This window comes from Lagopus leucura, unplaced genomic scaffold, assembly GCF_019238085.1.
Source record: "Lagopus leucura isolate 7727_CA_CO unplaced genomic scaffold, USGS_WTPT01 128-17_obj-0_obj, whole genome shotgun sequence".
Taxonomy (NCBI): domain Eukaryota; kingdom Metazoa; phylum Chordata; class Aves; order Galliformes; family Phasianidae; genus Lagopus; species Lagopus leucura.
Window position 1 is genome coordinate 1 of NW_024964486.1, and position 27564 is coordinate 27564.

General features: G+C 41.6%; 1 protein-coding gene across 2 annotated transcripts; it reads left to right on the forward strand.

Moving 5' to 3' along the window:
• GOLGA3 (golgin A3) lies at window positions 1-27182 on the forward strand. Of its 2 annotated transcripts, none has more exons than XM_042892099.1 (24): window positions 1-28; window positions 1335-1682; window positions 4794-5075; window positions 5906-6018; window positions 7121-7815; window positions 8929-9040; window positions 9588-9894; window positions 10280-10482; window positions 10848-10985; window positions 11578-11739; window positions 12164-12532; window positions 13706-13783; window positions 14673-14936; window positions 15415-15509; window positions 16275-16491; window positions 16916-17059; window positions 17642-17839; window positions 18355-18471; window positions 18975-19114; window positions 19882-20014; window positions 20204-20326; window positions 20718-20882; window positions 21783-21937; window positions 22939-27182. In XM_042892099.1, exons 2-24 carry the CDS (start codon window positions 1550-1552, stop codon window positions 23144-23146), a joined length of 4551 nt encoding a protein of 1516 aa, XP_042748033.1. In that variant the 5' UTR covers window positions 1-28; window positions 1335-1549; the 3' UTR covers window positions 23147-27182. The 2 variants fall into 2 exon arrangements, with proteins under 2 accessions (XP_042748033.1, XP_042748035.1); XM_042892101.1 differs by having other exon boundaries at window positions 4794-4952.
• The last annotated feature ends 382 nt before the right edge of the window (window positions 27183-27564 follow it).

A 27564-nucleotide genomic window follows, 5' to 3' on the forward strand; every position in this document is an offset into this window, starting at 1 on the left:
CGGGCGGCAGCCGGGCGGGCGGCCACAGGTCTGCGCGGGTTCTGCCGGGTCGGGGACGGGGATGGGATGGGGGTGGCGGGGCGACGTGCGGTCCGAGGGGCTTCGCCGCGCTCCGGCCCGGGCCCCGCCGCGCTCCGTGCTCGGAGCGGAGCGGGCAGGTTAGCGGGCTCACAGCCGGCTTCCCGCGGCGCGTCTGTGTGCGTTCCGAGTGGGTGCGCGGAAGGGCTTGGGAGCCGTCGGCCTTTGGGGTTGAGTCGCACGGGAGAGCCCGGCTGCGGAGAGCTGCCCCGCTCAGTGTGCGCCGCGTGCCGTCCTGTCTTTGTCTGCGGCTCCTCTGCCCGCACGGCAGCTGCTCGTCAGACGGCCGCCGCGAGCTTCTGACGCGGAGCGTGGAATCCTTCCGAGGCCGTGAGCTCGTTGCCTTCCTCTCCCGTGGAGATGTCGGTTCCGTGCCCCTGCCGCTCCCTGAAAGCTCCCTGCTGCGGCGCTTACACGGCTGCACTCTGGAGATGGGGACGCGGCGTTGCTTACGGTGTGTGGAAACTCACCGAACCTAGGCCTGGCCCGAAATCCCTTCCGCCACACAGAATCGGGGGTTCTGCTCTTTTGGTAATTGCAACGCGAGTTCAGCGGTCGGTGCCTGTTTGAACATTTTGACAGCCGCAGTGAGTGCTTGCAATGGCTTTTGTCAGATGGCATCAGTAGTCCGGGTCTGTGTACAGGTAGGAGCTGAGTGCAGGTTATGGGATTTGCATTCTGTGTTTGGGAATCCCTCCTGACTCCCCAGGGCACTGGGCCGTGCCCTCCCTGCTGCTGTGCTGACTTTGGCCAGGCAGTGCACCATGTGTGTGCCGCTCTGCGGGCAAGTAAACAGCAGTGATGTCATTTGTATAAAATAGCCCTGGTTCCCTCTTGTGTTGTGACCAAAGGATTTGAACCAGGATGGCAGTAGGTCCTTGGAATGAAATATGTTATGAAAGTCTAGACTGTGACTCACAAAGCAGAATGCAGCGCTGAGTGCTGTCTGGCTTGTGAAAGCCGAGGTGAAATAGAAGTTTCTGTTAAAAAGGACAGTGATCTTAAATCAGTCTTGCTGAATGGTATCTCATTGCCTTATTACACTGATCTATTAATGCAACTGGAAAATAGTAGGTGACTAAAATGGTATTAAGTAGATCATTTCATATTTAGAGAAGTTGGGCAGTTGTGGTATTGCATTGTCACTGTTACTATCCCATCTGCTGGTTCTTTCTGTTGAAGTTGATGGGCTGGTGGGCAGTCTGTGAGTGCTGCTTGCTTTTTAACTGCTGTTTTCAAACTACGTTTGTTTGTAGGGAATGAGGATCCTTGCTGATTAAAGCTTTGGCCGTAAGCTGTTTTCATGATCTGGAATCATCAGCTGCCTGCTGCTCACCAAGAGCTGAAAGCTCAGAACTGTGCCCTGCATAACACCTTGATGCTGTTGCTAATGGAGAGAAACTGGACTCGGTAGTTTGCTTGGCAGCACATTTAGAAGAAGTACTTTCCTGTGATCTGGATTGTTTTTACCATGGAATCCTCATCCATGCAGCAGGATATTCTGTTGGACAGCAGGAGCAGCAGTGGGGCTCCTGGCACCTCTCAAGAACATGGGGATTGTAACGCCAAGTCAGCTTTGCGTGTTACAGGAGATGAAGTTAACTGTAAGTTATTTCTTATGAACTGCATCATTTCCAAGTCTCACAAGGCTTCCCTGCTACTTTTATTTGGGCGGTGCTGAAGGGCATCTTTGTCCTTGAGGTCAGAGATTTCTTGTACAGCAATACATAGAAAGTTTAGTGAAGGCCATGACTCTGCACATGAGAAAACTCTTCTGTTTTAAAATTCATTCTTTCAAAACAAACCCACACTACCCAATACTATCAGCCACCAACTGAGCATGTGCTGCTCACAGTGTTACTCTGTCTTCTGAAATCATTTCCAGTCACGTATGCATGAAGCTCTTCAGAACTGCCAATTCTAACAGGTCAGAAATGGAGTATTTTATTCTAGTATTTAAAGTTCTAAGTTAAAACGTACTCAGAAAGTCTCTCTAAATTTGCATTGTGGAAGAGAGATGCTGGCATGTACGCCCCAGATTATCTCGCCCAAATTATCTCAAAATAATGTAGGCAGGCACTGTAGTAAAATAATCATGCAGCTGCTCAGAAGAAACTTAAAAGTGTACAGATCTGAGTACAAAGTCATGGAAAAACCGAGGTTGGAAGGGACCTCTGTGGATCATCTGGTCAGGTCTTATGCACAGAGCATTGCTGTCACAGTGCTCAGGGCTGCCCAGGCCCTCCTCATGCGGGCTTTTAGAAAATCTCCAAATCAACAGCTTTTCTGCCCGTGCTGTCACTGAACTGCTTTCGTTGTGAAAATCTTCTGCGTTGATGTTCCCATGTCTCCACTGCAGATAGCGAGGGACAAGTTGATACGAAGGGGGTCTGTGTGTTGCAGCTGCGGGCGTACGCTGAAGGAGGACACAGTGCTTATGTTAAAGGAACTTTCTGTTGATACAGAGGGGATCATGTGACAAAGCTGTTAGTCTTCGCTCCTCCTCTAGTGTCACAGAGCGTCGCCTTGTCACGGGCAGGAAAGTGGAGTCCTAAAACTGTGTGCACTTATCACTCTGCCCTTTATCAGAGCGGCAGTGTGGCTGTGTGATGATTCATTCATCTTTTATGAAGCCAGAGATCACGCTTTCCTGCTTTCTCCTGTCTTGGACATCATCCAAGCAGTCGAATTGTGGCTTGTAAATAGGTAATGTGTGACTCCAGTGTTTTCAATTAAATTCCATCTCTTCCCACACTTTTCTGACCACGGTTGTATTGACACCATTGCCATTAAATTACTTTAGTTCCAGACAAAATTTAGATGCTGAGTGTCTCATGGCCTCAGGAAGTTGCCAGGAAACCATTCTTCCAGAATTTTGCTCCAGTATCTTTTTTTTTAATCCATGTGTACCACTCAAGGTTGTGAAAGAAAAAAATGGAGTACGGGCTCAGTGCAGTAATAGCTGCAGTTTCAGAAATGTGGGCAGAAAATATTTCTGCATGTGCAAGGTGTTGTTACTCAGAGCACTCGCTCTCTTTGAAATTTCCTTTTTGCATTCCTGAGCTGCAGTTTTAAAATGTCTTCATCCAAACCTAATGTTGGTTGGTCATTTATAGAGCAGCTCCATCCTCTGCTCCTCTGCAGCCTGGTTGTACCCATCCCTTCTGTCCGGTGAGCTGCATCAGAGGACTGGTTTGGGCTCAGAGGGGCTGCACGTGTTCCCTGTATGACAGAGGTGATACTCAAGAGCATTTCAGTTCAAAGCATAGGGAGCTGATACGCTCCAGCCACCTGCCATGAAAAGCTGTAGATTTTCTATGCATGCTGTTTCCTCGGTCAGAGCCCTGCAGACATCCCTGCTGGGGTGGGTGGGTGCCTCACAGGCATAGCAATGGATGAACGCAGTGGAAAAAGCCCTGCTTTCTTTCCTACCTCTCATCTGGCTGGTTTTACTTCAGGTCTGCTTTCATGTTCGCTGCAGACATGCACAGCTTTGTCTTTTTAATTGTTTTGCTTTCAGAATATTGCAGGGATTCATCATGTGAGGGTAACTGTTCAACAGCAGCATGGTGAAGGACTGATGTCTAAGTCAGTAACTGAAGTATTTAATCAGTGTCACCAACTTCCTGTGTGTGGGTCTTAGAAACACTTCAGTTCTGACAGGATCTGTTTTCTAATTGAATGTTTCTCAGTTCTCTTATTTTCCCCACATCAAACTTTTTAAAAAGAAAATGCAAGAAACTGTTTTCATGTCTGCAGCTCAAGGGAGGGGAAATGGAAGACTTGATCTTTCTACTTGCAAATACCTGGTGGTCACACATGCTAAATATTGTCAGACATATTTATGGAAAGCCATAATGACTTCTTCCACATCACTCTCATGAGTTCTGGTTATCCCAGTGATACACAGTGTGTGAGCAGAAAGATGGGCTGCTTCACTTCTCTGCTCTGACAAGGTGTTTTGCAGAGGTTTAATGTAACACATTTGAAGTTAGATGTATAATTCTGCTGCAGCAGCAGTTCCCTAAATGGAAGTAACCCCTGGTGGAGCAAAGTAAAAACGTGTGAGAAATACAAACCTACAAAGTATTGGGCTGGCATTAAAGAAGTATCATGATGGGAAAGGAGATGAGACAGAATTGGTACCAAAGTGGTCCTTGAATTGCCTTCTAATTGCTGGATTTATTGCTTTGATTCACATAAGGATTGCTGTTGTACTTTTGATGGAAGATATACTATGTGAAAATTGTAAGCTAATCTTTGAAATTGGGAAGCTGTGGTTGACCCACGTGGGGAGCTGGGTGGTGGGTGCTCTCTGTCCCCTTGCCCAGGGCTGTGCCCAACAGCTGAGTCACCATGCAGGGCCTGCAGTGCCTGAGTGTGGTTGCAGTGGCTTTGCAGTGTGCTGTGACAGATTGTGTTGTGTGTGTTGGTGCGTAGTGCTTTGAAATCTAACAAGATTTGTGTGAAGTTTTGAAGATATTTTATGATTGCATTTGAGATCCTGTTTGAAGGCACCGTGTTCAGGCAAATCGAAGGTATTTCATTTCTTAAATTGGAGGAATGTCCCCTTATAACACTGTGTTTTCCACTTACTGTCTTAGCAATTCCTGTATTCTTGTCCAAAGACAGCAGCATGGGCGCTGTGTGTGGATGGGGCAGCAAGGATACACGGAGTGGTTTACAGCAAAGCTCAGTGAACCTTTCTTTTCCAGCCACCAGTGTTAACCTCAGCGAAGTGCCAAATGAAGAGGGAAGTCTGGAGCTAAACAGCAAAGCGGACGCCTGCCAGAATGGGCCAGAGTTGCTCTTCCCTGACTCTCCCATATCTTTTGATCCCACCAGCAGTCCTCAGGGTCAAGAGTCATCCCCAGGTGTGCCTGGTTTCCATGACAGCCTAAGGAAGTCTCAGGGAACTAGTGCTGAGGGCATAGCTCTTAGAAAAGAAGCTTTGCAGTCTCTCAAACTAAGCCTTCCCATGCAAGAAACAGAATTGTGTAAGCATCTGTTTATGATGGTGCCCCTGCTTTCCATTGCTGCATAAAGCTTTTTTCTCTGAGCCTGACTGTGGAAACCTCTACTATCATTTCAGCTTGGACTAAATGTCGTTTTTGCAGTAAGCTTTTACTTTGAACTAAAATTCATTTTCTTTCAGTATACCACCCCCTGCTGCAGCTAAAGCACGTGCCTTAACATTTAGAAATTATTCTCACGCTGGAGGGGGATCTATGCTTTCTGGGATTGAGGCTGTTCTGATCTTCCTGCCTGATTATGGGGAGTAACAGGTGACAGCAAAACAAAAGGAGGTCATTTTGAGCTAAGTAATGAAGAGGAAGAGGAGAAAGGAAGAGCCTTTACTGTGAGAAATCTAGTGCTGCACAACATTTGTGGATTGTTCTTTAAAAGCATTCCTGGACAGACCATGTGAGTTAGCAGTGTGACAGAATATATCAATTGAATAGTCTTTCTCAGACCTTTAAGGAATGAGCAGACTGCATAGGTCTGTCTCAGCTATTCAATTTCAGTACTGCCCAAAGTTCAGAACAGGTGAACTAAACTTGCTGTAGGATCTTTCTCTTTTCTTATGTACTCAGAGGAACTACAGCACTGGGAAATTGGACGAACTGAAATACACAATCATTATCAATGCTTACACAACAGTGTATTAGAAGAGAACGTTTTGGGGTGCATGCTATTGGGCTTTCCTTGCATTTCTTGCTTAAGCATGAAGCATGTTGCTGGTGGTAGAAGGGGTTGTTTCCTTTTGCATCAGATTTGCCTGTTGCAGTTTTCTTTTTCTAACTGTGAAGATACCCTTCACTTACAGGCTCAGTAGAGGCTTCCCTCCCGTTGGAGAATGAAGAACAAATACGACTTCAAGCAAGAAGACGGCTAGAAGAGCAGCTCAGACAGTACAGGGTGAAGAGACATCAGGAGAGAGTGAGTAGCACACAGCAAGTGTTGTAGCTTCCATAGTTGTTGGTAGGCTTGGAAGCTTCATTCTCTCTGTGCTTTAAATTATGTTTTCTATGTTTTAAAAATTCAGTTGCTTTTCCAAATGTGAAAAAGCATGCTTTTTTTTTTCTTCTGGATGTACAAAATGTGGTTCTGTTACTGTATTGCTAACACACCTTTTTTACAACTCAGAATATGAAAAAAATAACAGAACTGAGATAACTTTAAGCTTAAGAAAACTCTAATAGTTATTTCAAATCTTATTTAAAACTTTTTCTTCTATCTTTCTGCTAGTTTCAGCTGGAACTTAGTTGGTTTTTCCCTCACAGTGCCTGGTACAATGCTGTGTTTTGGCTTCAGTGGAAAGCCATGTTGATAACACACTGATGCTTCTAGTTGCTGCTGGGCAGTGCTGCACTGAACCAAGGCCGTTTGAATTTCTCACACTGTTGTGTAGTGAGGGGGACTGAGGGACACCAGGAGTTGGGAGGGGACGGAACCAGGACAGCTGAGCTAACCCAGCCAAAGGGATGTTCCATGCCATAGGACACCATGCCAAAACAAAAGCCTGAGAAGGGCAGGGATCTGGCTGGGCAGGCGGCTGCTGCGTGGGCACTGGCTGGGGGTCAGTCAGCAGGTAGTGAGCAATTGCTTGCACATGACTTGTTTTGTGTACATATGCATTTATATTATTATATCTGTTATCCTATTTTCCTCTTCCTTTTTGCATCTTAGTAGTTTTTATCTTGACCACAAGTTCCACTTTGGGGTTTTTTTTTTTCTTTTTTTTTCTTTTTTTTCTTTTTTTTTTTTCAGTTCTCTCCCCCATCCCTATGGGGGAAGGACAGGGGTCAGGACAGTGGTGCTCAGCCACCTGCCAGCTTCAGCCACAACAATCCTTCTGTTCATTTCTAGACTCTACCTTGATCACGAGTCTTGATGGAGTTGATTGCTGCCATAGTTCACTTGTTCATGAAGTGATGCAGAAATATAAATGTGAAAGTTCAGAGCTTCAACAAAATAAATCCTTGACACTGGTTCAGGTGTAACGTTCTGAAATTTACTGGGGTCTCTTGGTTTCTTTTAGTCTAACCAGTCTACATCCAAGAGCCGGCCCTCCAGCACACTGGATCCTGAGCTGATGTTAAACCCAGAAATCTTACCAAGGGCCAGCACTGTAGCAATGACGAAGGAATACTCCTTTTTGCGGACCAGTGTCCCCAGGGGGCCGAAACTGGGAAGCCTGGGACTTCCAGCATCTTCAAAAGAGAGAAAAAGTTCAAAGTCTTCGAAGTCCACTAAGATCCGGTCCTTGGCTGACTACAGAACTGAAGATTCAGGCTCTGGGAGTTCTGCAGGGAATCTTGTGGCTACCGATTTACCTGGTGGGACTTTGAAGCAAAGCAGAAGTGGTCCAGCATCAGTTGTTTCTGAGATTAGTCTGCCTTTTGACACAGATGATCGAATAGAGGATTCCTCCTTGGCAGGAGATAGCGTTTCAGAGATTGATGGAAGTGAAGTGGGAATGAGGCTGGATGGAAATGAAAGCGACAGCTCTACCTACAGCAGCGTATCAGGAAAGGGGCTGTATAACAATTTACCAAATTCAGAAGGCAAACAGAGAATTCCATACACAGTAAATGGTCAGAAGATACATCCTGATGCGATAGGACAATTTCCTTCCATCAGTGAAGTGCTACAGGCTGCAGCAGTGGAGCACCAAGCCCAAGAGCAAGAATTTAATGGGGAAATACGGAGCCGGAGAGACAGTATTTCTAGCAGGTAAGAAAGACTGATGCACAGTCAGATGGTTACCAAGCATTACACTTTTTTAGTCGGTGGCCTATTGCTCTTCTGCTAACAATGGATGAAACTTCTGTTCATCATGATAAAATCTGCTTTTAACTTAGAGATTATAAAAGAAACTGAAAGATCACCAGGTATCTACTGACTAAATGTGTTTTAGAGAAAGATAGCTTTGACACTGATCAGATGTTTTAAAAGTTCTGCTAGCAATTGCCTCCGTCTGTATTTGCTTGTGGAGCATTTATTCACAGAGTCCCTGATGTGGCATTGGCCTTTAAGGCCTGAAAGTGTTGACATAACTGAGTCAAGCAGTGATGTTTGTTATGATCATTTATGTGATCTTTCAGACCTTGAGTCACTATGTAATGCTAAGAGTCCTGCCCTTAATACTCTTAGTCTCTGCAGCCCTTGAGTCTAACAAGCTTACGTGTGTGTGATAGGTGTTAAACTGATTATAGGCAAGCTGAAGCCCTTACTGATGCAGTTATTTGTGTGTTGTTGTTTTTTTTTTAATCACTTGTCTGCAAATGCAGTGATTGAAATATGGTATATTTATGGAAATAGGGTAGCAGTTTAGAGATTACCTCTTCTCCTTCCCCACTTCGGAATAAAGTGAAGTTCCATGAGACATTAGGGTAAAATCAGTTGTCACTGATTGTCTCATCATGGGCTTAATTCTTGCAGTAATGAGAGAGAAGATCTTGTCAGCTTTCTCTGGATTCCTCAGCTGTATATGGTGGAAGGAGAATAAGGAAACCCTTCTGCCAAATACCTTTTCTTCCTTCTTCTGCACTTCCTGTTGTTACCTTGCACTTCTGTAAAAGTAACAGAAGTATGGGTATCAGAATAAACTCTAGTAGCTGCAAATGTAGGAAGCTAACATGTAAAACTTCAGTGTGAATGTGGTTTCTTTCTCTTTAGATGGTACTGAATTTTTTCCCCTCTTTTCTGGATCCTTCAAACTTGGAGTGCATGTTGCTAGGTCACGTGGGAAGCATATTATCTTATGGACTCTGAATACCTCTTAATTTTGCAATGCTTTTGCTCAGCAGTATTCTAACCCTTAACTGTGTATGGATGTCTCTGCAGTGTATCTATGGAAAGCTCTGTCGCAGGAACTCATGACGAAATGTTGCAGGTGCTAAAGGAGAAGATGAGACTTGAAGGACAACTAGAGGCACTTTCTGTAGAAGCTAATCAGGTAGAAAATGAATTTCTGTATTTAGCAAATTATGTTAATGTGTTAATTAATTTTCAAGGGCTTCCTACTCTTAGGGAAGTGTGTTTTGTAAAAACATTGTTGAACTACTTGCATTACAAGGATGTTTAGGGAGATAAAGCCAGTAAAGCTGTTGAAAGGTTTAAAAAAAAAACAAAAGGACAAAAGCAGTCCAGAGATGATAAATACAGAGTTGTGCTAGTGATTGCCTGTATTGCTGTATTTTCAGTTTGTACTGACTAATGGTACAATGTACATAACGCAAAACATTCTTACTTAAAGGGTGGAAACAAATCTTATATGCCAGCAACCGTGTCAGGATTTATAACAGAAACACTGCGTGGTTTGTCTGTGCTGTCTTCTGTATTTTCTTTGAAAGTTTGGTAGGCAAGATGTCACTTCAAAAAATGGTTTTTAGAACAAAATGGTCTTTGCTTTAGCCAACTCATTTTGCTATGTATCTTCTGTAGTCAGCCATTAGTGTATTTTCTGTTAAGACCTTTGTGTTTTATTTTTGGGACGCGTTCAGGCTCTGAAAGAGAAGGCTGAGCTGCAGGCCCAACTTGCAGCTTTGAACATGAAGCTTCAGGCGCAGGTGGAGCACAGCCAAAGCAGCCAACAGAAGCAGGAGTCGCTGAGCTCCGAAGTGGCCACATTAAAGCAGTCTTGCTGGGACCTGGAACGAGCAATGGCTGACCTGCAAAACACCTTGGAAGCAAAGAACGCTAGTTTGGCTTCTTCAAATAATGATTTGCAGCTAGCAGAGGAGCAGTACCAAAGACTCATGCTGAAAGTTGAAGATATGCAAAAAAGTGTTCTCACCAGAGACAGCACAGGTGGGCCGATGTAAATTGTGATCTCTACAATTTTTATACTCTAGAAACACTTTTATTTTGACATAATTCTGAAGCCCAATTTGTAATGATGAATCTCCATCTCAGGGTACCTGATCTTCAATTCTATTTTTTAATTATTTCATACCTCTGTCCCTTAAAAAGCTTAAAAATTACTCATTTATTTTAATTTTGTTCTGCTTATGGCCTGGATTTTTTTTATTCTAGAATTTCAGCTCACTTGGAATAGCCAGTCTTTGTGTAATGAGGTACACGTGTTTTTGATCAAATAAATAGCTGTGAACACAGCAATAAGCCTTGAAACCCTGTGCATGAGTGCAGAGTGATGGTGTATGATAATCCCTCTGCTTTCTTTTCCTTTTTTTAGTTCATGATCTGCGACAGCAGTTAGCTTCCTTACAGAACCAACTTCAGAAAGTGCAGCTGGAACGAACCACGCTGACCAATAAGCTGAAAGCATCTGAAACAGAAATCACTTCTCTCCAGAATGTGCGACAGTGGTACCAGCAGCAGCTGGTTCTTGCACAGGAGGCTCGAGTCAGGCTGCAGAGCGAGATGGCCAATATACAGGTGTTGTGATTGGCTTGCACGTAGGACTGAGGATGTTGCATGTTTAGTTTTATAGAGGGGATGTTGTGTGTGAACCCTGATAAGGGAGCCTCACTCTGTGTACTTCAGGTGGAGAGTAGAGTGGGGGGGTGGTTTGGTTTTCATCATGGTGTGTTAGGTCATGTCACTACTGACACACAAATATAACCAAAACACTTGTCGTATGTTTGTGAAGAACCTTGTAGGTAATAGTTGAGATGAGGCACAGATTCTGGTTTTTTTGTTTTTCCTTTTTTTTTTCCCCTTTCCCCTGGGACTGTGACGTTTTTTTTGGCTGAATTTTGGCATTTCTTTCTAACCAGTGTATTTTTTCCCCTTCCCTTCAGGCTGGGCAAATGACCCAAGCAGGTGTGTTGGAACATCTCAAACTGGAGAATGTGGCGTTGTCTCAGCAGTTGACTGAAACCCAGCACAGATCTATTAAAGAAAAGGAACGTATTGCAGCACAGCTGCAGAACATTGAGGTAAGGCTGTAGATGGTCTCTGTGACTTATATTCTGTTGAACTTGTGTGTTTAGGTTCTGCAAATGTCATATTTGGAAACAGAAGGATTTTCCATCAGAGCATTGAATTTTGCTCCTAATCTCTTAAGCTAGAAAGGGCAGCAAAGCAGCAGGTTAGTGGAAGCACCTCATCTCTGGTGTTGCTAATAGCAGTTGTGTCAATGACAGGAAATGTTATTTCGTGGAGTAGCTACGGCATCTCATGAGTCTTCTGGTTCAGAATTTTCTATATGGCTTAATTATAATACTTCAAAGGTTCTTTTTATTTATATCTTGTTTGGTCAATTTAGAAAGTATGCAAAGTTATTGAAGAGGAATTCAGATTGTCACAAGTGTGCTCACTATTTTTTCTGCTGTGTCTTATGTGCGTTAGTGGATGACTTCAGTAAAGATCTACTGGGCTGTAGGGCAGACATCAAAATGTTCGTTGTCTCTTTCATCGAGAAATGTTCTTCATTTATCCTTCTCATTTTTATTCTCCCAACAGAGCATGTGTACACAGTCCCTACCCATTGAAGTTATAAATGCTGACTCCTTACTTTCTTCTGTGCAGGCTGACATGTTGGACCAAGAAGCTGCCTTCATGCAGATCCAAGAGGCTAAAACCATGGTGGAAGAAGACTTGCAGAGAAAACTAGAGGAGTTTGAGGATGAGAAAGAACAGCTTCAGAAAATGGCTGACTCTGCAGCAACTTTGGAGCAAGAGCTGGATCAGGTAGGCTGACAACTTCCCAAAGATTGCAAAGGATTCAGCTAGTTGGCTGAAAAGGCAGTAATAAGTAAATGGTGAGCTCTGAACTTCTGTAAATCTTCTGAAAATGAAATCCATGTGAAAATTGCTCCGCTTCAGATGAGAAGCTTTCATTCTCCTTTTTTTTTAATCGTCTCAATAACAATACCTTCTTGAAATTTCAGATCTGTTCTCTTGGAAGTTGCTTTTGCTAGTGAATTCAATATGTAATTATTCCAAATATAGACAAGAAGCATAGATCAACGTCCAAAGTTGTTAGGCAGTCAGGATCTTCTGTTATTTTCCCCTAGAAGCTCAATGGTAGTTACAATATTTTGTTTTTATTGCAGTGCATTCTCAAATACAACGTTCATTTTGTATGAACTTAATCTTAAAATACTTTTCTCAGGTCAAACTGACTTTGCATCAGAGAGATTTGCAGCTTGAATCTTTACAGCAAGAGCACCTAGATCTAATGAAACAATTCACCGTGACCCAAGAGATGTTGCATACCAAAGAGCAGACCCTGGATGACCTGCAAACTCAGTATGATGAACTGAAGGCCAGATTAGAAGAGTTCCAAAGTGATGCTACTTCTAAAGATGACATGATACAGTATTTGCAAAATGAGAAGATTGTCTTGGAAGTTGCTCTGCAGACAGCAAAAGCAAGCCAAGAGCAACTTGATGAAGGAACAAAACGCCTTGGAGAAGATACAGAAGTAACATCAGAAATCTTGGAACAGTTGAGACAAGAGATGGCAATTAAGTCAAGCCAGGTAATAAATCCCTAAAAGTGTCTGTATTAAACATAGCTGTTGCAATTCAGTATTGCCACAGGCACGTGGTGTTGCCAGTTACATGGCAGGAGATTTGTACAGGCAGGTTCATCTATGTCTGTGGTTTCAACATTCAGCTAATTGGGAATGTTTTAATAATTCTGTTATATTTCTCTGTTGGAAGACTGATGCTTTATATTTTTTTATATCATTAGAATGCTTACAGTTTCAGACTACTTGGTATCTGTATGGATTTATGCATTTTCGTTATACGAGATGGGAAGCTGAAGTTAATTGATTCTGTTCTGTGATCTTTCTAAAACATAACAGTTAAAAAAAAAATTGAGTACAGACCACATGAAAATAACTTTCTGATGTGCTCCTTCTTTTTTTTTTTTTTGACACCATCAAACATCTCCCATAGGCAGTAATTTAGTCGTGTTTAACTGAGCCTTTATCTTGTACCAGTACAGCAAGGTGAGGTTTGGATATTGCTGTGTACCAGCCAAGGCTTTTTTCTAGGCACTGAGCTGGTTAACAAGTTTAAGTCTAATGCATATCCTTACTCTTCTTGTGCCTGCTTTCAAGTATTGTGACCCTTCCCTTTGCACCTTTAGTGTCATAATCATATAAGTTCTCTATCTTTTATGGTGTCCAGGCTCCACGTGAAAGCTCCATGAAGAGCTTGCTTATTGAATACAGCTTATGATGGGTGCCTGGTAATCTGTAGAGGTTTCTTTTGAAGAGAGCAATGGAACTTGTTAGTATTACCAGTAGAAGTGTAAAATAGCTGTGGATGCACATATAATGAGATTGCTTTTTTTTTTCCCGTTCAAAGAACCAGCTGCTTTCTTCACTAGGTCACGTACGTGAGAACTGATGCTCTATGGATACCATTATACAGATCAGTGGCACAAACTAAAATCTTAATGTCAGAATAAGGAGCCCTTGTTTACTACACGGTTCATTATAAGATGTAAATTTATTTCTGTATAAAATGCTGGGTTATCTAACAGTGTCACTGACAGACCTAGTCACAAACAGGATCCTCATTAGTATGTTGTATGTTCAGCAGTATGTTCAACCATAGTAGAAGGTACTGTCAGTGCTTGAAGTAACATGGAATGTGTGGTGTGGCATGTGAAGCAACATCTTTGGTTTTTGTTCTGGCAGGTAGAAAATCTGCAACAGGAAAATGGCAGCCTTAAAAAACAGGTTCAAAAAGTGAAGGAACAGTTCCTACAGCAGAAGGTAAACAAAAGCAAGTTATTTCAGAGAATTAGAAGCAAAGAACAGATTTTTACAGTCTAGGTGCTTCTGAGGGCTTTTGTGAGAAAACTGGAATCCATTTTCAGTACCAAATACTGAAACTTTGTGACACGATTATATGGTTTGTGTATTCTGTACAGTGAATTTTTATCTGCAGTTAAGATAAAAGTAGATCCACCAATCAATTCGTGCTTTCATAGGACTTTAGGAACTTTGCCAAATGGTCCATCATATCACATTTCTCTGGCTTGCTGATATCAAGTTTGCTTTTGCAAAAGCACTCAGGAAAATCTTCAAGTATCATCATTTTCTTGCAGCTTTGAAAAGCGGTTGCTACTTGACTTTTGTTCTGAATAGCTTTAAAATAGTAATTTGATGTTATTGGTTTTGCAAAAAGATATGTATTATGGCACCACTGATTACTTTTTATCCCACTGCCAGCAGTTGTTGTAGCTTGTTTGGTTTAGCTTTGAGAAGGCTGTTTAAACGGTGGGCTGCAAACAAATCCCCTTCTCGTGTCAACAGTTTTTAATTGTGCACATGTAATAGTTTGTTACAACTAGTTTAGTTTTTAAGAAGTAGCATTTAAGAAGTTCTATAAAGAATATGAAGACGAGGGTACCGTATTGCTGTAAACATTCTTCCCTTAGTTTTTAATGAACTGCTGATATTATCTGATTATTTGATACCTGAGCTTGCATAAGTCTCTGAACTTGCATGAGTGTGTCACAGAGATGATGTCGGTCTGTATTATTTGATGATGCTGCCACAGAACTGGAACAACAGCAGTGAATACTTCACAGTAAATCACAACTTTATAGATTTTGGAGTTACAGGGATGATCTTTTCCTCTTGAACTCTTGTGAACAAGGTAATGGTGGAAGCTTATCGAAGAGATGCAAGTTCTAAGGACCAGCTGATTAGTGAACTGAAAGCTACGAAGAAGCGCCTGGACGCGGAAATGAAAGAGTTAAAACGAGAACTGCTACAAATTCAAGTAGAAAAGCAGTCACTGGAATCTGAACATTCAAAACTACAGAAGGAAGTGACTGAGGTTCGCCAGCAGATGGTGGAAATAGAAAATCATCTTCAGTCTGTGCAGAAAGAACGAGATGAAATGGAAACACGCCTACAGGTATGGGAGCTGTTAAGCTTTGGACACTGGGGAGTGTTACATACAGGATATGTTGTCACTTCTGTTAGTTCTGGCTACCTGCAAGTTAAGGTTCTTGATTACCTACTTAATGCTGTATATGTAGGTGTGCATATGCCTTCCACAATCAGTAATGGATATCTCCTGTAAGTCAGCAGGGAGGAGGGTGCTACAGGAGTGGCAGAGAGGTGACATGGAAGCAGTTAATCTGGTCTCAAAGTGAGTGCAGTCTGAGAGACCAAAGCAGAGCTCTGTGCACACATGTTATCATGGTGGCCACAGAGGAATTCATTTAAAAAGAAATGCAGAGGAGTTGGAAAGAAGACAGAGAACCTTGAAATAGCTGGGTTTTTTTCTTCTGTTTCTATTTAGAGTTGAAAATAATTTTGAAACTTTACATCTGTTTCCTTGTAATCCAACATAAAGCAAATGTGTGTTTTTTTTCTCCTCCCGTATCAAGTCTCTGCAGTTTGATAAGGAGCAAATGGCATCTCTTGCTGAGGCAAATCAGACATTAAAACTGCAAGTAGAACAAATGCAAGAAGAAGCAAAGAAGTAAGTCTGTTCTTTTAATACAGACAAAAGAACTATGATGTTTGTTTTTGTGAGCACCTTTCTAGCAGTAAGACTTTTCCTATTTCTTAGTCTTATTTGGGAAAATGTGGATTGTGTGCTAAGCAGGAGTTCCAGCTTCTCTGATTCACTCATGGTTTTTAACCAAAGATATATGCCGTGCAGCATGTATGTTATGTCAACATAGTAGAACATGTTGAGTTAACATTCAGTTAATCCTAGTTTTCCTTCAGTGTCTTATAGCCCCAGCTGGCTAGAATGATGGCTTTAATGAGAACAAGTTTGGGTTTGTTTTTTATTTTCACTGGTAATCATAGAAGAAAACTTTTTGCAAAACATATCAAAGATCTCAGATTGGATGACACATTAAACTGAATTCTTACTCTAAGTTCAGTGTACGTTACATACTTCAGTATGAAGATTCTGGTTTCTTAATTGCTCTCAGCAGTCTTAGTCATTACCTCGCCAGGAGCCAAAATCATTCCTTAGGAACCTGATGGCTTTTTCTGAGATGAATGGTTTGGGGCTAGGGGAGAGAAGTGGGCATTGTTTGCCTTCACCACAGCAAGGCTTTGGTGCTGTCTGCTGTGGGATCCTTACAGCTCAGCTGGTAGCTACCAGTGGACTGTATGTAGGTTTTATTTATTTATTTAACTTTTCATTTGAGCCATGTTAAAAATGAATCCTTCAACGGTGTTATCAGGCAAATCTTGTCTTCACCTTGTTTTGTTTATGCTTTCACTCTAGGGCCATTACTGAGCAGAAACAGAAAATGAAGCGTCTAGGGTCAGATCTGACAAGTGCTCAGAAGGAGATGAAAGCAAAGCATAAAGCCTATGAGAATGCAGTCAGCATTCTGAGTCGGCGACTGCAGGAATCCCTCACTGCAAAGGAGTCTGCTGAAGCAGAGCTGAGCAAGCTAAAAGCGCAAATCACTGATGGTGGAAGCAACCAGATTGCTCAAGTATATGGATGTCTTTAACCCTGTTAATACAAAGATAGCACTGCTACGTTGTTAAATGTGTCAGAATATTATTTTACACTGAAGTGATGAAAATACTTGGAATATAGAGCTAGATAAGAACCATGTATCAATGTTCTAAATACTTGGAATTTCCTTAATTACATTTGAGAGAGATGATTTGGCAAGCTTTGTTTTTTTTTTTTTATATTTCATCCATATTTTTCTGATTACTGATTGCAGCTGATTAAAAAAAAACAAAGTCTCAGCATCTGAAGATTTTCCAAAATAGTAAAGCTCTGAGCAAGACCTTTAAATTGAGCGCTAGCAGCTCATTTAATGCTTGATAGTAGAATAAACTCCTTAACAAAACAATTGCCTCTGCAGGTGAATGATGCAATAATCTGCCTTATCCCTTTGTCTTTAGGAAAGGATTCAAGCCCTGGAGACCGAATTGCAAGCTGTTAGAAGCAGTAAGTTGATGCTGGAAAAAGAGTTGCAAGAAGTGATTTCACTTACCAGCCAAGAGCTTGAGGAATACAGAGAGAAAGTGCTGGAACTTGAGGATGAGGTGATTGTACTGCCACTTTCCCATCTGTCATGTAATTCAGGCAAAGTACCTAGAGGAAAAGAGAAATTTGAGTACTGTTATTTTATTCCAACAGTGCAGAAAATCTGAACCTTATGTAGGAAATGCTGTGTTTGTGGCACTGGCCAGTTGTGCTGCCCTTCATGGCTGCCCTTCATGGCTCTTCATGGTTTTATGAATCATTTTAGCATAGAGGAAAAGAAGAGAGAAGGGTAGTTCCTTTATTAGTTACCAGCTGAGTGTGGTCACAAGGCAGTGATTGTGCATGAATCACTGTTTATTGGGAGTCATGGATGCTCAGTGAGTTTTGAAGCTCAGGATGGTAATGATAGTCCAAAAAATCAACTACTTTTTTTCTGCATCTGAGCAGTACTCGGAGATTCAGCTGTCTAGCAAGCATCCTAGTCTTCTAAAAAACTCCACAACTACTGTGTAACTGTGCCTATTTTGAACTATATATTAAAAAAACAGCAGCCTGTGAAAGCAGAGAAGCTTAATGACTTCATTATTTTGAGGTTGTAATCTGGAACTGTTTGTTTATTTTGGATTTCTCTTTGACTGTAGCTTCAGGAGTCTCGAGGGTTCAGGAGGAAGATAAAACGTTTAGAAGAGATTAACAAGAAGTTGGCCCTTGAACTGGAACATGAACGTGGAAAACTCACAGGCCTTAGTCAGTCCAATGCTGCTTTGCGAGAGCACAACAATGTTCTAGAAACAGCGTTAGCAAAAAGAGAAGCAGATTTGGTCCAACTGAATCTACAGGTATTTGACTTCTGGTTTAGTATCTTAAGAAAGGAACTGGCTGATGTTTCTGATAACAAGATGTAGAGGTCGTCACTTGCATGATGCAAGGTTGACACAATTTCTTCAGCTCCAGATCTCCTATGTGTTGCATAACAGCAGTAGCATGAGACTCAACAACAGAAGTGAGATTTGGCACTAGGCAGAGCTGCTGGTGGGAGGTGGAATAAATCATGCAGAAAAACTTGCAGTAGTGAAAGTTTGATTCGTTTAAGACTGGACCTTGATGTGCAGACTGTGTCACATAAGGACTCACTGAGATGAACGTTGGTTTGTATGCCAGTAGTAATGTATTCCTGGGATATAAACAAATGGGAATACTGACAAAGAATTGCCTATAACGTGCTACCATTTGACCTGAAGAGCAGAGGGAAGTTTTCCAGTTGCTGCATTGGCTAGTGTTCATATTTACCAGCTTGTCTGATCTTCCTATGAGTCTGGACAAAACATGCATTTGTTTTTGTGATGTGATGCAGGTTCAGGCAGTCCTAAAGCGGAAGGAGGAAGAGGACCAGCAAATGCAACAACTTATTCAAGCTTTACAGGCTTCCTTGGAGAAAGAAAAGTCAAAAGTTAAAGACCTTAAGGAGCAGGTAATAAGTCGTCTTTTCTTATATTCATTTAAAAGATGATTTAAATGTGAAGTATTTGGGCAGTGGCTTTACAGAAAATGTATGTTTCACAGTGTAGTGCTACCAGTAGGACCTCCATTGTGATTGATGATAGTTGAAAGATCAGTTGATGTCTTTTCTGTATGCCCTGTTTGTTAGCCATGCTCTGTGACTACCAAGAAAATTCCATTGTAACTTGCCATGTGCAGAGCGTATCCTGAAGTGAGGATGCTTCATCAAAAAATTTGCACTGAAAAAACAGTCTTGCAGACAGGGTTCTCCCTTACATACCTGTTTACCACTAGTGGTAATAAGGATGACAACACTAACAGTGTTTTGTAAACGAAAATAAGAAGTGTTAGCAGCACATTAATACTGCTGCACAACTTTCTTCTTGTTTTGTTTGTAGTCCGTCGGCCAACATCCCCGTATGATTCTCCTCCTGTGACAGAGCAAAGAAAATGGCATCATTTTTTTTCTTGCAGGTAGCAGCAGCCAAAGCAGATGCAGCACACAACCGCCGTCATTACAGAGCTGCTGCCCTTGAGCTCAATGAGGTCAAGAAAGAGCTACATGCCAAAGAACTGCTTGTCCAAGCCCTTCAGGCTGAAGTGGACAAACTGCAGTAAGTGTGCTGTAGTAAATGCCTAAGTTCTGAGAGTACAGGAAACAAAAGAAGCCGTCTGAAAAACATCTATCTTAGTGAAATTGGATTTCACTGCTCTGGAGTGGATTATGGTGAAATGTGCCCTAGCTGAGCTTGATCGTAAAATGTGTGGTTGGATGCTAGGCATGTATTTGCATGTCTCTGTCTCTTGGTGATTAAATTAGATTTGAAGTGGGCTGTATATAGGTTTCACCATCCTCTTCTTTTTTTACATTTTTCAACCTGAATTTTTACTATTTCTTGTTAGTAAAAGTTAGCAAGTTAAATGTATATTGTTCTCCTCTCTTTACAGCTCTGAAGAATGACATAGAGGATGAATTTGAGGGTTGAATATATTCCACAGTATATTGCAATTCAGTTTGTTTTGTTGTATAGAGCATATTTTCTTAAACTGTAAGGAACTACAGGACTTATGTGAGAGTGGATCTAAGGCTAACTCCGTTCTTCCAAGAACAAAATGTACTGACAGGTTTATTTTTGTTTACATAATCTGTTGTTTGTAAGTCAACCAGTGTTCATGGAACGCAGATTTTTTTTGTGGTACTTACAGTAGTTATGCACCTGTCACTGGTGACTTAACTCTTGCTGTGACTGTGTTGGCAAAGACTTCAAAACTGTAAGCAGGTGCCACGCGCTGTCACGTCATTTGTGATTACATAGCTAACACAACAAAGTACTTGGGCAGAGTGAGTAACTGCTGTGTTTCTGTTCATCCTGCTGCTTAGGGTAGAGGATGAGAAGCATTCCCAGGAAGTATCACAGTTTCAGCAAGAGCTGGCAGAAGCCAGATCTCAGCTCCAACTTCTGCAGAGACAGCTGGATGAAAAGCTGAGTGAGCAGCCTTTAGTAAGCCAAGAGGTAAAAGCTGCACGCTTGTTTATGATGTGTTGTGTGATTTCTTTTGTCCTTCGTTCAGCAATTTTTAATAGTTTGGTTTCAGAGGTTTTCTTAGAGACAGGAAGGATTCATGAGACTTAGGTAAGAATACTTTAGATTTTGTGATTCAGTGGATGTATACAGAATGCTAACGGTACTTCTTTCTGCTAGGTGGAAGACCTCAAGTGGGAAGTAGAACAAAAAGAAAGAGAAATTGAAACACTTAAGCAGCAGTTGGATATGAGTGAGCAGCGCAGCCATAAGGAACTGGAAGGGATGCAAGTTGTCCTGCAGGTATTCAGTCTAGCGAGTGGAGATTCTGATGGGTAACAGGTGTGGGTGTAGGGGGATAACTAAGAAAGCCCTTCTTAGTTTAAAATCATACTTGCACTTATTATTTGAGTAGATGTAAATTTATTTTAATAAAATATGTATTGTGTTTTTCAGCTTTTCTTCTTAGTTACACTGGGCTGTTAGCTTCTTATTTTATTGCACAAAACAGATCATTGACTTTTTATCTTATTTCTGGATTTCTGCCAAGGTTGATCAGTTTCATATCACGCTGTTACGTTTTGCTACTTTTTCTAGTTTCCCCTGGGGACTGAATAAGGTGATGAAGGCATTAGTTGGCTGGAATTCTATATTTTGTCATGCATCATATTCATTTCCTTATTTTGCTATTCAGAATATCAAGACTGAGTTGGAAATGGTGAGAGAAGATCTGTCGGTGACTCAAAAGGATAAGTTTATGCTGCAGGCTAAAGTGAGTGAACTGAAGAACAGCATGAAGTCACTGCTGCAGCAGAACCAGCAACTGAAGATGGACCTGAAGCATGGCAAGATGAAGAAGGTATTTTAGCAGAAGGAATATGTAGCAGTGCCATTAGATTACAGTACTGGGAAATACTCTGCTGCAAGGGAGCTTGGTGAAAAATCCTAACTGAAATGCCTGCCTGTGATACAGACTTAATGATGTTCTGAGATTGAAATAAAAAATACAGCAACATTTCCAGGCAAAAGCAACTTGATCGATTTGATTTCACATCTTTTTCCTTAAAACTCTTTGTGTTTAGCATATTGTCTTACATTTCCATTTTAACTCATTATTATAAAGCAGAAAAGAAAGTGCTTGAATAATGATTAGTGGGCAAGTATTTAGATAATATTTTCTTGATGCTAACATGTCTGTCTTCTCCATTCTGGACCCGTCTAGTTTTTTACCTTGCACAGTTTCAGAAGGTAGCTGTTAATGGTTCTTTGGTCTCTTGCACTTATCTTCTCTCGAGCGATAAGGGAGTTTCATATAGAACTTCTCTGTTTCGTTCTGTAGACATCTGTCTCTGTATTTCATCCTGCAGGTCTCAGGATATCCAGAAGGACTTCTTTGATTATACACAACTGTTGTTGGTTTTTTTGGTTTTTCTTCTTCCCTGAATTGTTCTCTTTAACTATACTGAAATAACGTCATTAATTTCTGTGTTGAAAACAGAAGTAAATTGCATTAAATCCCTATTGTTATATTTCTTTCATAGGGTGATTTCTTGAGCAGCCCTGCATGCTTTCTGTTTACTTATGAGTATGGCTAAAAGTTGACTTTAGGTTAGGAACTTACACTTGTGACCCATGAGATTTAACTGTATCAGAAGCGTGTTCGTGTTACGTACCAGTAGTGTGAGGCTCCATTTGGTACAAGTGAAGTGGATGGAATGGATTAATTGATTTCTGACTATTCTGTTTTCCCTTTAACCAGAGGAAAGGAGAGAACAATTCTTCAAATCCTGTGACTCCAGTCAAGATCCCGGATTGCCCGGTGCCTGCTGCCTTGCTGGAAGAACTGTTAAAACCATCGACAGCTGTGAGCAAGGAGCCTTTAAAAAATCTGAACAGCTGTCTGCGGCAATTGAAGTATGACCTGGTTCTAAAACTGCATTAAATACTTTTTAAACGTTTCCAGGAAACCAGCTGCCAACTAAAGGGGGGAGGAAAAAAAAAAGAGTTGTGAAATGAATTATTTTCCTCTTATTAGGGCTGTATTTAGGACAGTAGGATGTTCTGTTATCTTAAGTATTTGCTTATATGGCAGTGGAATAAGGAAAGAACAAGTAGACAAAATGTTCATCCTAAATTTCTCAGTACAAAAATAGATACACTGCAAAACAAACCAGAAACTGCTATTTTTAGTTGCTCTTGCTAGTGGAGAAGCTGGTGTTTGTTTCTTCTCACTATCAGCTGGGTTGCTTGTGATAGGAGCCCAAGCAATGAATTAATGGATCTCTACAGTGGAATTTGATTCTGCCAAGTGTATGTTTTTGTGTCTGCCCTCACAAGGATGTATGCAAAGTTCTGAGGAGGAAAGCTCCAACCTCAGGAACTTGGGCTTATGTGATAACTGAGATACTAATACCACCTTAGCTGCTCTTTTAGGGGAGTGAGCCTGCAATATCTGTGCAGTGAATCTGTATTACCAGACTCGTTTTTTTGCAAAGCTGCTGTCTGAATACAAGTCAGAGCGTGTTTGTTTATTTGTCTGTGATGCTTTCCTCACTTCCATGTCCCTGTTGTCTTCAGTATCTGCAAGGCAGCCATGTCTATCAGGTTGCAGATGCTGAGTGCCTTTCCTGAGGAAATGGTGCTGCATCTTGCTTGGCAGCAAGTATGTGTAGTAAAGGAGTTGCTGCATTGTTGGCACTTACTTTTGGGTTAAGTGTATTGCATTTGTTTTTCTCTTAAATTACAGATGGTTTCTAAGTTTTGTTTAGACTTCTTTCTAGTGTATACAGCTCTAGCTTAGATAATGTTGAAGTAGGTATCAGAAATCAGAAAATTAATTAAGTTATCTTTCATTTAGTTGTTAGCTTTCTGCTTGATAATATTTGCTCTTTTTTTGCTCCCAAAACTTTCAAAAGGCAAGAAATGGACAGTCTTCAGCGTCAGATGGAGGAACACACCATTACAGTGCATGAATCAATGTCTTCATGGACTCAGATTGAGGAGCAGCTAATGGACTTTACCTCCACTGGTCCTGCAGCTGCTTCAGAGCAGCAGGAGCGTCCTGCTTTGGTTGAAAAGAAGCAGAATTGCGATGTTAGCGACAAGGAAGCTTTGACACTATAACCTCCTCAGCAGTTGTCTTTCTTCCTATTGCTTTAAGTGTGTAAACAAATCTTTATCAGAAATATTTATTTATTTCATTTTTAAACTGGTCTTCAGAATTTTGCTTTTGCCTGTAGAATTAAAAGGCACGGTTTATGACATCAGCATAATAGTAAGTGCAGAATGTGCTGTTCTAAGGGTTTGTTTGAAAGCTTACTGTAATGAAACTTTATTGTAATAATTCTACCATACTGGGGACTGCCGAGTGAGAAATCTGGATTGTTTTTGGGTTTAGTGAGAGGTTAAGTTGAAGACTTACATTGAGCCCCAGAAGACCATCTGCTTCCAGGTCTGCATTTGTTTAATCTGGGTAAATTTGTTAGCAGATGACAGTTAATTATGCTTCATCTGTTTTTTGTTCTGTTTAGTTCTTTTTTCTTTGGGTTGAGGGTCAGATTTTTGTTTTTCTCTCTTTGTGGGCTGTGTCCAGAGCACAGAAAAAAAGAGAAGTCCTGCTCATGTTCAGCTGCAGGCAGTGGTTGAAAAATGGCTACTCCTACTAGAACATTATCCTTCCCCACACCTATAATCTCTTTAAATTTGAGATTACAGGTGTCTGTATTTAAAAATTAAAAAAAAAAAAAAAAAGAAGCATTTGAAGCCCTTTCTAGTTATAAAGATAACAGAACTTTGGCAGTTTTGCCTGGGATGTTTTCATAAGTGTCACAGTTTCTCTCTTACAGCTGCAGGCCAGTAGGGAGCTTTGCTTCACTGCACAAACACTTCTTGCACCTTTTTAGTTCGACTTTTGAAGTAGACATCCTTGATTAAAGGTATGCTTGTAATATATATTTATATATATAAGAGATAAAAATCATAATTTTCTGACTGTTTTAATATGCTTGTATGCAGTAAGTCAAGGCTGACATGAGGTTGTTTTTTTTGTTGTTGTTGTCTGTTACTCTCTCTGTTATATTATTGCATTTTAAGTTTGCTGGGTTTTAACATACTGTCAAATGGCTTAGGGAAGTTAGCCCCCAAAGCCAGAGCTTCTAGATATATAATTATTTTGCTTTGGAAGACAGAATTATAATGCCTATAAAATTATTATTTCTATTATCTTCCCAACACACTTCACCCCCTCCCCCTACATCCTCTATGATAAGGCGTCCACTGTGAGTGGAAGTGGTGGCACTGTGACGCCTTAGCTAAGCTGTTATTATTCTCCTTTGGTCCCGTGGGCCTGCGTGGCTCAGAGTGCAGTGATAAACCCCTCATTCAAAAACTGCTGCAGAGGTACTGCTGCATCCAGTGTCCTAAGGCACAGATCAAAATGTACGGGATGTTCTTTGGAAGCTTGAGTGGCTGCTTGTGCCGGCGTGGTTTTGTCTTTGAAACAGACAGAAAACAGGTCAATTGTATTCACTGTAGGCTGGTGTGAAAAATGAATCTAACAAGTGCAAGGAGACTGATCAGCTGTTTAAAAAAAAAAGAAAAGCATCTCTTCAAGTAACTTTTTCATAATTAGCTATAACCCAGGGTTTGGAGAAGTTTCCCTGTCAGTTGTCCAGCTTGTTTATTTTTCTCAAGAGGAAGTAGCTTCTTGGAGGAGGCTGCTTTTGGATGGGTTTGGGTGTTTTGAGAGGAGGAGATTGCAGTTCGCTTCAAATAAGTCAAAACTGGATGAGGGGTGGGGATTGGGTGGAGGGAATAACGTTTATCCAGCTTTGGAGCTCATAATTACCTACTGAAGCTCAAATCCAGTTGAGCACTCAGTAGTTAGCATCTGTACTGAATAACATTGTTCCCCTTGCTCAGCTCCTGGATTTTAACTGGCATTTTGTGGAGTTGGAGTCAAGTGATGCTAAAAGCCAAGGTTTTCAAGTTAGCAAAGGGAGAAATGCCTTAGTGTAAATTAGGTGTCCAACATACAGAGTTACGAATTTAAAGAAAAGCCAGAAGCTTTACTGACTAGCTTAAACATGTTAATGTCTGCAAACCACTGCAGTCCACTTTGCAGAGTCAATGGTACTGGTTATCTCGCTGCTGTCATGTTCTTGAAGTTGCTTGTATATTAAGCTCTAAGAAGAAAAACATATGCAGTGTTGTTAAATAACAAAATCAAATCTACATAGGGAGTAATATATTCAGTACAAAAAGTTATTGAATGTTGAGGATTTTAAATAAAATAACACTTGTGCAGGGTTAACGTTGGTGTTCATTTTGGTGAATATGTTGCCTACAGTTAATCCATTATGTTTTAATCTCTGAAGTTTGCCAACAGTTGTATAGATAAAGCTTTTATCTGATCTCAGAGAAGCCAGGATTGTAAGAAACCTTCATAGGTCTTGTCTTAAAAATGTCTGTTCTTCTTTTTGTATCAGTACTGCATTCTGTCTTCAGTGCAGCGCTGTGTTTTTGCACTAGCTCCTTATGAAGGCAGCTGAGTTGGTACAGTCAGGTAGTCTTAGGTATGTGTTTTTCTTTTTAAAGATGAAGGAGCTGTTGTGAAATTCTGAGATTAGATTTCTGCATTGATCGACCTGTCTCTCTTTCAAAGTTCCTGGGCACTAGTTATTTTATTTTCACCGTGTGGTTTTCTATAGACACAAGCACCATGCCATTTGTTTCATTGCAGATCAGAGATAAGGTCTGTGGGTCCAAACCTCGTGTGGTCCTAAGTGCTGAAGTCAGAGGAGTCACTAGAAAGCCTTCTAGAAGGGGCACTCAGGATGTGACAAAAGGAAAGGCCTTTTCTTTCAAGCTATCAGCTATGTATCTTAATTATCCAGAGAAATAGTTGCTGCTTAATTAAGAGGCCTTGCCCTGAGGCTGAACACGCTCTCTCTACATAGGCAGAGGTCTCTTGCTGTCTGGGCAGTAGAGTAGTTATTGGAATGAGAAGTGGGTCCCCTCTGCATGTCTGAGAACTGCCAAATGTGTCAGAAGAGTGTCAGTGCCTCATTGATGTTGGTGTGCTTTTAGAAATTGGAGAATACTATTTCAAAAGTTTTTTTTGCTTTCTCAAGTATTTGAGGGGAATGTATTTTCCTTGTCTGTTTTTCAGCAGTTGCTACCCACTGAACAGGCTTGATGATGGGGCAGAAATGTTGCTGTAAAGTAAGAATGTTTCCCAGATGTTGAAAGTTGTTAAAGGCTGTACTGTCTGTTTCCAAATGCTGTTGGGTTTTTGGAGGCTCTGGAAAAAACTGCATTAAAACAACAACAAAGAAAAAACCTGCAACGAAAGAAGTGTTAGTTACTGTCTGTGACGTTGCTGAACACTGTAATGTTCCATCCTGTTGTCTTCCAGATGTCTTGAAATACTCATGCACTGTACAGGGGCCAGCTGAGCCCCGCATCCACTCATGCAGTAGAGGATCGTATCCCACGCTGTTCATTCAGACAGTATCCTAGCTGAAATCTATGGCATCGTCACAGGCATAGAGAGCAGAGTATTATCAGAATGAATGTTGGAGTGCTAGTATTATCCTGGATTACCTTTACCTCCTTAGGGGAGTGAAGTGCAGCAGCACGAGTGTGGTGTGATAGCAGCTGTGCACTGGGCACACACAGTGCCACCAGTACCAGTTTGCTACTGGTGATGCACAGCTTGTCACGTATGTTCCAATAACTCTGCCAGGGAGGTGTGAGCACTTTACGTGTGACCTGCTGCGATCAGAGCCTTGATGACTGACACCAGTCCAAATTACTGATGCTCGTTAGCTGTCAGTCTGATCACAGTGGTCTCCCGCTGCTGCGTAACACTGCAGGCTGAGAGCAGAGCAGATTTCCAGTACGGATGCACAGATCCCTAGAGGAGATAAAGGTGTTCTCAGTGTTGTAAAAGCAGCGTTATGTTTTATACACGATGCTCGCTAATGTAATGTCTGTGTAGGCTGGGTGTGTAAAGATGGGAGTCGGTCGCTTTGTGTTGTGAGGGGATAACCCAGGGAGGGAGGAGTTGCACAATCGATCACACGAAGCATGTCCGTTATAAAATAGTGTGCATAGGAATTCCTCTAAAAGTTTTGTGCAATAAACTATTTTTGGTAAAGGGCTCCATGCTGTTTTTATTTATAAGGAGAAACCAGTATCTCTTAATTCTGACGATTTATTTAGAATTCAGAACGTGCTGTATCGCCAATTTTTTAAAAGATATTTTGAAAGAGTTCGTCACTGTCTTCGTTCTTATCTTTTCTTCCCCCGATGATTTTTTACTACACCGCAGGCGCCTGTCCTGCTATTCCCATTCGCTCCTCAGCCGGAGAGCAGCGCTGCGAGCGGAGCGACGGGGCGCCGAGCCGCCGGCAGCTGCAGCGCAGCGAGCGGGAGAGCGGAGCGCGGAGCTCCGCCAGCAGGGGGCGCCGGCGGCCCCGCAAGAGCTGCGAGGAGCGGCGACGTTTACAGAGAAAAGCCTCCCCGCGGCGAGCTCCAGG

Excerpts from the sequence above, each read along its gene's own strand:
- GOLGA3 (XM_042892099.1), top strand. The coding sequence starts at position 1,550 with ATGGAATCCTCATCCATGCAGCAGGATATTCTGTTGGACAGCAGGAGC. Across the intron at positions 6,019-7,120 it reads TGAAGAGACATCAGGAGAGA|TCTAACCAGTCTACATCCAA; the intron begins GTGAGTAGCACA and ends GGTTTCTTTTAG. Across the intron at positions 19,115-19,881 it reads GCTGAAGTGGACAAACTGCA|GGTAGAGGATGAGAAGCATT; the intron begins GTAAGTGTGCTG and ends CCTGCTGCTTAG.